This window comes from Xiphophorus maculatus, chromosome 18 (assembly GCF_002775205.1).
Source record: "Xiphophorus maculatus strain JP 163 A chromosome 18, X_maculatus-5.0-male, whole genome shotgun sequence".
Taxonomy (NCBI): domain Eukaryota; kingdom Metazoa; phylum Chordata; class Actinopteri; order Cyprinodontiformes; family Poeciliidae; genus Xiphophorus; species Xiphophorus maculatus.
In genome coordinates, this window is record NC_036460.1 from 10,401,171 (window position 1) to 10,411,156 (window position 9,986).

At 38.1% G+C, this 9,986-nt stretch overlaps 1 protein-coding gene across 7 annotated transcripts in view; it reads left to right on the forward strand.

The window, feature by feature from the left end:
* Window positions 1–3,749, forward strand: part of eif4g1 (eukaryotic translation initiation factor 4 gamma 1) — a 37,245-nt gene extending 33,496 nt beyond the window's left edge. For all 7 annotated transcript variants that reach the window (XM_023350838.1, XM_023350839.1, XM_023350840.1 and 4 more), the window contains 7 exons: window positions 402–527; window positions 625–706; window positions 885–983; window positions 1,421–1,552; window positions 1,810–1,891; window positions 1,971–2,111; window positions 2,777–3,749. In XM_023350838.1, coding sequence (XP_023206606.1) covers window positions 402–527; window positions 625–706; window positions 885–983; window positions 1,421–1,552; window positions 1,810–1,891; window positions 1,971–2,111; window positions 2,777–2,958 — 844 coding nt within the window. In that variant the 3' untranslated portion in view covers window positions 2,959–3,749. The remainder of the gene's footprint in view (window positions 1–401; window positions 528–624; window positions 707–884; window positions 984–1,420; window positions 1,553–1,809; window positions 1,892–1,970; window positions 2,112–2,776) is intronic.
* The last annotated feature ends 6,237 nt before the right edge of the window (window positions 3,750–9,986 follow it).

Genomic DNA, 9,986 nt, shown 5'->3' on the forward strand with positions numbered 1-9,986 from the left:
GTATGAAGAAGCTTAGCAGTTAAAGTTATTTTGGTTTGATTTTTTAAATTTGCAGATAAAACAGATGCGAAGGATCACGTCAGTTCCACAACATGGTGCTTTATTCTGTTGATTAGAGATGCACCGACAGTTGAGGCTGAGTGCTTCGAAAAATTGGAAAAACAGATGTCCACCAAACTGAAAGACCCAAGACTTGATTGTCTTGGGTCTTCCACAGACTGGTTCCTGCAAGTGATCCAACTAAAACATTAGCTGGACTATTTCCTCAGAATCTAAAGTTATTTAGAGAGGATTGTTAAATTTTGCTTTTACTTAGTTCATCCTTATTCTAGAATGTTTAGCTTTATTATTTTCCTCTTAAATAAACTTGTATTTCAATGTGATGTGTTTCATGCCTCCAGGTTTCAGGAGATTCTGGAGGTTGCTGAAGACATGGCAATAGACATCCCCCACATCTTTCTCTACCTGGCAGAATTGATCACTCCCATGCTGCATGAGGGAGGCATTCCCATGGGAGAACTGTTCGGGTAAAAACCGCTCTTATTTTTTTATTTTTTTGATAACCTTTGGGACTTATTTGTTGTATTTTTTTTAATGTTTTTAATGTTCTGCTGACCTCTGCAGGGAGATCTCTAAGCCTTTGATCCCAATGGCCAAAGCTGGAGTCCTGCTGGTCCACATCCTCACTTTACTTTGCAAAGAAATGGTAAGAGCTACATATACGCCTTCCGAAGTACAAGCTATAAAAACACACACTGGTCAAAGTAAACTAAAACAGGTGATTGAGCACTGTAAACTGGTGTCAATGTGGTATCTATGAATACTAGTCCTGGTAAAATCTTTAATTACACTTCAAAAAAACATGTGCATCTTGATTTCACCAGAGCCATAAAAAGGCTGGCACCATGTGGAGAGAAGCTGGCCTTCGGTGGACAGACTTCCTGCCTGAAGACGAGGACGTTAACAAGTTTGTGACAGAGAAGGTTAGTCTGATCAGTGTATCATCATCAAACTTCAAAGAAAATTGGTATCAGCTGATAAAAACCTAAATGGTGCATTTCTTGTTAACATGTAGCCACGAACTTTGTTTGTATGGTCTTTTGTGATCTGATTTTTTTTTTCTCGGAACAGCTTTGTTGTTCACTGCTTCAATAATAAAGTAATTGAATAATTTAGAAGATCTGAGGATCTTATCAGGTTATATAAATAGATAACTGGTTATCTCTGTGTAAGTCTTAGCTCTTAACTTCATGCTCCTCATAGTAATATACGTAAACATTGAGTTATTAACTCCACCATTTTATGTGACTAATATTTGTGGTTTCCGCTCGCAGTGTTTATGCAATCTACTGGAGTCATGAAGCGAACTCTTCTGTAACCCTGACAGCGCATGCTGACCATAACATTATTCTTTCTGCAGAACGTTGAGTTCACTCTGGGCGAAGAGTCGGAGAAGAGCAGGAAGGAGATGAGCTCAGCAGAGCTGACCAAGCAGCTGGACAGACTTCATCAGGACAAGGCAGACAATGAGAGGATCTTTGACTGGATCGAGGTTCGTGTCCAGCATCATCTTGATTTCAGTTCTAGTCTTCTCTGGCTTGTTTTTAAAGACAGTAGTGTAAATGCTGCTATGTTTTAATATGCTGTGGAGAAAAGAGCCCTGATCCTGAAGGGCCACCAAAATATTTATTTTTCACTTTAGTTTTTTGAACATGTTTCTTTATTTTAAGTCAGCACGGTAATTCTATCAAAATATGCATTTATATCACTTTGGTTCATCTGTGGATGAATATTTATTTCTCTTTGTAGGCCAATCTAGATGAGCAACAAATGTCGTCTAGCATGTTTGTCCGGACACTGATGACCTGCGTCTGTCAGTCAGCCATTATCTGTGAGTACTGAACTATTCTAAACAAGCCGATGAGTTTAAATTCCCACTAAGCCAACCCCTGAGCTTGTTTCCCCTTCAGGTGAGAACCCATACAAAGTGGACGGTGAAGTAATCAAGCAGAGGGCCAAACTGCTGCAGAGGTACCTGAAAGACGAGCAGAGGGAGCTGCAGGCTCTCTACGGCCTGCAGGCCCTGATGGTGCAGATGGAGCAGCCTGCCAGTAAGCTCCTCAAATTATCTTTCATTACCGGTTATTCTTACAAAAGTATTCCTACCCCTTTAATTTTTCAACATTGTGTCTCATTACAACCATAAACCTCAAAAGATTTTATAAGGATTTGTAAAATTGTGCAAAATTGTAGAGTGGAATGGAAAATATGCTTTTTTTTCCACAAATAAAAATCTAAAAGGGGTGACGAAACTTTGTGTTTTGTATCACCCATAGTCAAAACTTGGATGCCTATCACTTGCAAAAAGCTCAAGCTCATTTGAAAGCATCTTAGAACAAGTCTTGTCATAGATTCTTCAGTGGTTTCAGGTTTTCCCATCAACTCTGCCCTCTAACATCGCCTTTCAGAGTGAGGATAAGCAGTTTCCTTTTTACCAGATTTATGGAGTAAATTCCTCCTTATCACCTGAGCTGTGGATTTCTGCAGCTTATCAAGAGTTAACCAGTTTTGTAACCCTTGATTTGTATTTCTTTACTTCTACGTCATTTATGCATGACTTGACCTCACATAAATTTGTGGTTGTCTTCTGACTAAACACTAAAAGGTTCAAGGTCATGAATGTTTTTGCATCCAATATTTGTTCCCAGTTCTAAATGTAAAGTTAAACCTCCAACACTTTTGGTTCTGACAACGTTTTATGTCTACCCTCCATCAGATTTGCTTCGGATGTTCTTCGACACCCTTTACGACGAGGATGTGATCAAAGAGGAAGCCTTCTACAAGTGGGAGTCGAGCAAAGACCCCGCCGAGCAGCAGGGCAAGGGAGTGGCCCTCAAGTCCGTCACTGCCTTCTTCACGTGGCTCCGGGAAGCGGAGGACGAATCCGATAACAGTTAAGAATGCTTCAGGGAACCTGGAGGCTCCTTGGAAGGGTGGGGAAAGTTTCATGGACGATTCAGAAGCGCCTGATGGGGCAAAACCTTCTGCATAAACCGAAAAAAAGAGAAAAAAAATTCTTCAAATGGGAGAGATTGTATTATGGATCGAACATTCGGTCATTTTATTTTGTTCCTTTTTTTTTCTTTTTGGGGTTTCTTGTAATTACCCCAGCAACAGAATGTCTTTTTTTCTGATAAGAAAACTACAGGATTAAATAGAGAGGATATATAAGAGATGATTGTTACAAGCTGTTGAAGATGCTGTAGTGATGTTTGAGCTTGTTTGCGAATGGCTTCTTCCTCAACACAGCAACACTATTCAAATCGTATTTGCCTAATAAGCGTTTAAAGAGAAAAGCGAAATGTTGATCCCATCTATATTTTTGATGAATTCATTTTTTATCATGTAGGCCGGCCGCAGCCACTCAGTGCGTCCGATCTGCATGGTGGGCTTATGTAGATGAGTAGCTTTTTGTTATTCCCAGTGTTGGCTGAGTGAATCGAGTGTTTTTTTTATAATAAAATAACAAAACTACAAAGAGAAGCGGCGAGGGACGTCTGGCACATTTCAGACATTTCAGCGACGGTTCTGAACATTAGGCTTGACACGGGACAGTATCATTGAGGAAAGATTTGATGGACTCTATTGCGCCTCTGGTGGCGGGAGGATGACAATGCTTCCTGCAACAACCCGCTGAACCTGCATCCCGACCTGCCGATGCAGCCGCCTGGCTTGTTTCCTTCGCTTCAGAAACAAAACTATGGACTGAGAAAGAGCTGGTTTGCAGCTGCAATCCCCTCCAGAGCTTGTCATCGGATTTTAAAAGAAAAATATCAAATAAAACTTGAATAAAGCTTATAGAGAAAACAAAATCACTTTGAGATAGGACTTTTAAGAAAAAAAAGTTTAACTGCAAATTCTAAGGCCTTTTGTTGCTTCCATGAGTGGAATTTCAGGAGAGCTCTGTAAATACAAGATGGCTAGTTTTTCCTGTTTTTTCAAAGAAAAGATGCTAATGTAACCCCTCTCCTCTGAAATGAAGCTTCAGTTTTTCCCTGTATTTATATTTTTCTCTCCTGAGCTGGCAGAAGGTGCTTGTAATTATCCAACCCACTGATTACAGTTTAATTGAAAATGTGTAAATACTTTTTTGCTTTTCTTTATTAAAAAGATATTTAATTAAAGAAAATGAAAATGGATCTTGTTGCAGTTGAAAGCTGATGATTCTTCCTTTTGCTGCTCAAACCTTGGAGCTTATGTCCTTTGATTTTGTTGCAGAGAAACATGAGGTTTGGGTTTGAGCCCCACAAAACTAAAAAACTTCTATTAATTATTGCTGGATTGCAAAGAAGATGCTGGATTTGTTCTTGTTGTAGAGTTGCCGTCAGTGGGAGAGCTTGTATAACGGCTAACTTGGACCACCAGTCTGAAAAAACATGGCCAAAGCGTCTGTTACTTCACCCCTGTGTTTTGGTTCCTCACTGAACTAATTGTTGCTGGAACTCCTGGGGAACTCCAAAAAAAATATCCCCTTAGCATTTGGCTTTATAAGTTGGCTGAGGAAAGGATTGTTGAAGGGGAAGGCCGGCCAAGAAAGAGAGTTTGATTGTAGAGTTTAACATTTTGGGCTTCAAGCTGTGCAATTTTCTATTCATGAGACTAAAATGAAAGTAGCCTGAGCAATTGTAATTACAATTATTACAAGAGCCATATGTGCCACTATTCTTTATAACAATGTGTCAATAATTCATAAATGTAAAACCTAGGTTTGTTCTACATATAATTAGGCATGTTGTATATTTTATTTCAAATTTAGTCTGTGGGTTAATCAGATGTTTTGCCATTTTCTTCCTAAGTGCAGCCATTTCTTTCCTCCTTAAAGCTATTTTACACCCATGTCAACCCTGGCCTAAGGTCATTCTGGTGAGGATATTTCACTTTTAATGTAAAGGGGGACTTAAATACTAGTTTTATTAGAAATTGCTTATTTCTGAAGGAAATAAGCAATTTGTAGAAGTGACATTTTGTAGAAATCAAACCTTACTTTGTTTCAATCATTTGGCTCCAGTAGTTTTCAGTTTAACAGATTTTAATTTGATTTTCTGAAGATGTGAAGCCAAAATTACCATCGCAACAGGAGCTGTGAACCAACAACAGCTAACGAGTTTAAACTACTGCTGTTTTTTATATGTATAAATTGCTGCATTGATCTTGTGTTTTTAATCTTAAACATTAGAAACCGTTGGTGTTTGCATAGTGTTAATATAAGTATAATTTGTAAAACTGCTTTCCACTTCTGCAATGGTGTGCAGAAGTGGTCTGCATGTTTTTCAATATCAAACTGCAAAATATGATTTTTCACATTTGCTGTATTTCTCCCAATTCATTGGGAAAATCCCATTTAGGAATAAAATAAAATAAAAATAAAAACTTCAACATATTTCAACATACCCAAAACTTCTAAGGCCTAAAACTAAAGCTTTGGGTTAAAGAAAATTAATATTCACTGAACTACTATCCAGAACCACGCAGTATTCTGGGGGATGTAGGCAGAGGAAAGACTGAGCACTCTACCAGTCTTGCTGAGTTGTAGCTCATGATGTTGCAGTCGCCTGGCTTGTTTCCTTCGCTACAGAAACAAAACTATAGACTGAGAAAGAGCTGGGTAGCATGATTCAGATCCTGTATCTGAATCATGCTGGTTTGTGGCAGGAAAAGACATTAAATAGTTTTTCCAAATTACATCACCACTATGAAGCATTTATTCCAAACTTGTAGCCCTTAATCACTTATTGGACCACTCGTTTTATGCTTCTGTGCTTACACTCTGACATTCTTAAAATAAATGGTGAGTTTTCAGTTCCCATTCTTCACATACAGTCCTCAATTTGCATTCCCTTAATTGGAGAACTTTTTCTTCCTTGTTTTCATCTACATCTGCAGTTTTATTTGGTTTGCATGTTTGCTGTTACAGAACGGACCTGATGCAACAACACAGTGTGGACTAGAGCAGAGACCAGTCAGACAACTGCTACTAAACAAAAGTCAATTCTTCAGCATGGTAAGCAGGAATCCTTGTTGGCTGTGAGTCCATAACTCCCTAAGGTACAGTGTGAGCCTAATAAGTGTTTGAACACTTTGTGGTCAAAACCGTTCATTGGGTTCCAGAATCCATTGACTAAAACAACCCATGATGTGCATAAGCAAAGCTGAGCTTTTAAGTTGCAGTTTTTCCATAAGACAGATGTGAATTTTGGGATTTAAACTCCCGTGTTTCCACCTAATAGGTCCACCTATTTGTCTTGGATTCATGTAAACTCCCAGAGGAATCTCAGCTTTCCTCCACCAGTCCTGGCCCACACCAGACTGGAGTTATGAATTATGGAGTTATTTGGTCTGCTTTCTGCCTTTTTGTAAAATGTGTATATGTTGTGATTAGGCCTGCACTGTGTACTGGATTATTTTTTATTCGTATATACGTACAGTTAACCCAAAATTATGTACATCCAAGGCAGATTTAGATTTGCAATTCAAAATAATTGTAACTTTTTTAATCAAAAAGATTGTTTCTGCTTGGACCCGAGTCAGATATCTCTGAATAGATGGTAAAAAAAATGTAGGACTCTTAATTTAGAAAAAAACAAACAAAAAAAATTACTTTATATACCACTTTCAAAAAAGGTGAGGCCAAAATTATTAAACCCTTTTCAATAATCAGTGAAAGAAAATAAATATGAAGCATCGTAATCTTTTGCCTGCTCCACAGAAAATCCATCAGGTTGAAGATTGGACTCTGACTGGGCCGCTACACAACATTACCATTACTTCCAGTCAGAAGTGTTGTTAGAATTAAAAGGTTACTTTAATCCATTGTCTTCCAGGGTATGAATATTTCTGGCCTAAACTGAAAGAGTTGTTTTGTATCTCTGCGCTGAAACAGAACAGTTCCAGTGAGGGGAGTGGGCTCAGTGAGTTCTCAACCAGAAATAGAAAGTGTGGTTGTTCTGGACGGCTCCAGATTGCATCTCGGCCCAAAAGAATCAGTAAGACCCAAAGACTAAGCACAGTGTTCCAACACAACATGTGTTTCAGCCAAACGCTAATGGTTTTATCCATTAGGACTTTATACACAGCAGAACTTCTGGTTCTCTGTAAATCGACCTCCACTTATCTTCAACCTGCTTTCACAGTCAGCTGGTCTCGGATTTTACATTTTCACATTGCTACATCACATAGTGACCTGTTCTTACTCTGTCAGTAGTTTTGTCAACTGGTTAAGGCAATGAAGGAGCAGGCAGAGAATACACTCCTTGTTTTTTCTAATCTTTCCAATTCACCTCCTTTTATTGAGCCTTTGGTTTATGATTGCAGGGTGGTTCAGATTTTTCCTTTGCCAGGCCTCTTTGACAGTTAGCTCTATTGACTGATAACAGGAATATTAAAGTTGTTCTGTGTATGGCTTTTGGCACTTCCTCCTCCTCTATTTTCAGTGTAATCGTTGGTTGTGCTCTTTCTCCACTAAACAGACCTGATCTATTAGTTGGTCAAGGGAAACTTGGAATTCAGGCATCAGCTCCTGTTTTAGCCTGGCTTAGTAATGGTCTCCAATGTGCATAGTTATTATTATTTTATTAGATTTGTTTTTACGATTTTTATTCCTTTTCATAAACTGGGACTGTTTCAGTGGATGTTTGTATACTGGAATCAGCAATGAAGGTAACATATGTCAATGATGGAGATGGAGAAGTGATGCAGACTGTTACTGTAGAAGAGTATGAAGTGCCATTGGATTAAACCGTGAAGTTCTGCTTGTGTTTTGGACCAATCACCTCTGTCAGTTTGGCAAAAGAGTATAATTGATCTTCAGATGTCTTAAATCCAGAGGTTTGCTCACCCGGATTAACATGTAATTATAGTGCTAAGTGCTACATCCAGAATTAGGATTATTCATGGAGGACTTGCATTAAAATATCCAATTTACTGAAATAATGGGAAATTCTGTCTCTTTTGGTTTTTGACACAATTTTCTTTTCTTCTTAAGAAACGTGTGGTTTACAAAAGATTACATTTTTGGAGAATAAAAATAAGACACTATGGTATAGAATGAAAAAATACAGTTAAACCTTTTTAAACACACTAGAACTAAACCACAGCGTTAATGTAAGTGTAGTATATTGACCACTAGAGGGTACTATCACACTTTTTTTTATTGCTCATTATCAATGTAGAGTTGACGAATGTGTTGCAGAAATAATGAATTTCAATACATTAATAGAGTTTATTATAGGCTGAAAGGTCTCATAAATGAGCACACTATAACTCAGTAATAATAGAAAATATTCCAGAGAGGGTCAGACACAAAACCACTGACCTCTAACAATCTGGAAAGGGTCACGGAAACAGAAAGGTTGAACATGTTGTCTTAGCAACATCTGTGCCATATTTAATGTGGTTTTAAAGCTAAACTTTTACAGGTGGTCAAATCTCTTTCAGGTCTGAAAGCTCTTTTCTTTCAAACAGTGACCTATCTCAATGCAATTTGCTTTATTCTCCTTGTTCTTTTACTTTAAACCGGTTTTCTCTCTCTGTGGAACATTCAGTAAAATCTGCATTTTGTGCACTTCAGCAGACTGTGAAGGAGAAGCAGTGTGTGACAGGTGAATGGGTTGGTGTGGCAGTCATGTTGTTAATGATGCTGCATCAGAGCTCCTCCCTGGTGTGGGTCTCTGCAGCCTGCACAACAACAGGCTGTTGCTCACCTCGGACCATCTGCTCTGGAGTTTATGATTCATGACTGTGTCATGCGAGCTCATTACTTTTTAGTGACTTGGGTGTTTTTTGGGAAACAGAAACGGTCGTTAAGGGGCAAGCTGGGTTATGGTCCCATTTTAGTTTTGATTCTTAGATAAATGATGGCTGTTTTGCTGACAGGCTGAATGGCTACTTTTACATCACATTAAACAAGAACATAGGTTAAAAGGTAGTCAGTCCTACATTCATTGATCTTTGAACGTATTGAAGCTAGGAGAAAGACTCATCATGTGCTGAAGTGACAGTGCTTTCTACTCTACCACACTATGGAAGGAAAACAGAATAGTTTAGATTTATGCAAATTAAAATCTGAAAAGTCCACTTTGCATTTGTATTTAGCCCCCTTTACTCTAATCCACCTAATTAAAATCTAAGGATGCACTCATGTGAAAATCTGGACCGATATCCATATGCAGTATTGATACTGCATATCAATTATGCAGTTATGACTGGTAATCAATATTTTACTGATTTCATATATATTATCCTACCTTTATAAAAAACATAACTTTGGCATTGTTTCTCTGCTTCAGCTAAACACCCCACAATCACTAACACTGTCACATAATCAGAGATAATTGGCAGTGAGTCTTTAACACAACCACTGAGGAATTTTGAATTCACTCTGCTTTGCAGAATTTTTTTTTCAGCAACATTTGGGGGTTTTCATGTATGAACAGCAAATTGAAGTTGGTTGCTTGAATGAAATCATAATTTGAAAATGAATGAATATACTTTATTAACCCCAGAGGAAAGTTGACATTTCAGCAAATGACTTTGGAAAAGACTAGAATCTGTAAGGGGGGCAATTGTTTTTTTTTTTTACAATGCCTTGAAAATGACACAAAATTCCGTTTAATCTGAAAATTTTTTGCAAACCTACCAAGGAGGTAGGGTGTTTTTGTGTAAAAAAAAAAAGTCTTTCTTGCAAAGAGATTTCTTTGTCCAGATGTACGAAGAATCGAGCGGACTGTCGTCACACGGAGAACACGATTGGCAGTTTTTTAAAATTCTTGCAGCTTCTGTGCCGTTATCAGACATTGTCAACAGGTTTTCTGTTAGGTTGTGCAGGATATGTTAAAGGATATGTGGAAAAAGTTCTGAAATGATTTGTCCAAGTTTAAAATATGTATTTGTAGACATTTGGGAAACACTGCAGGTGTCAGTCTTGAAAT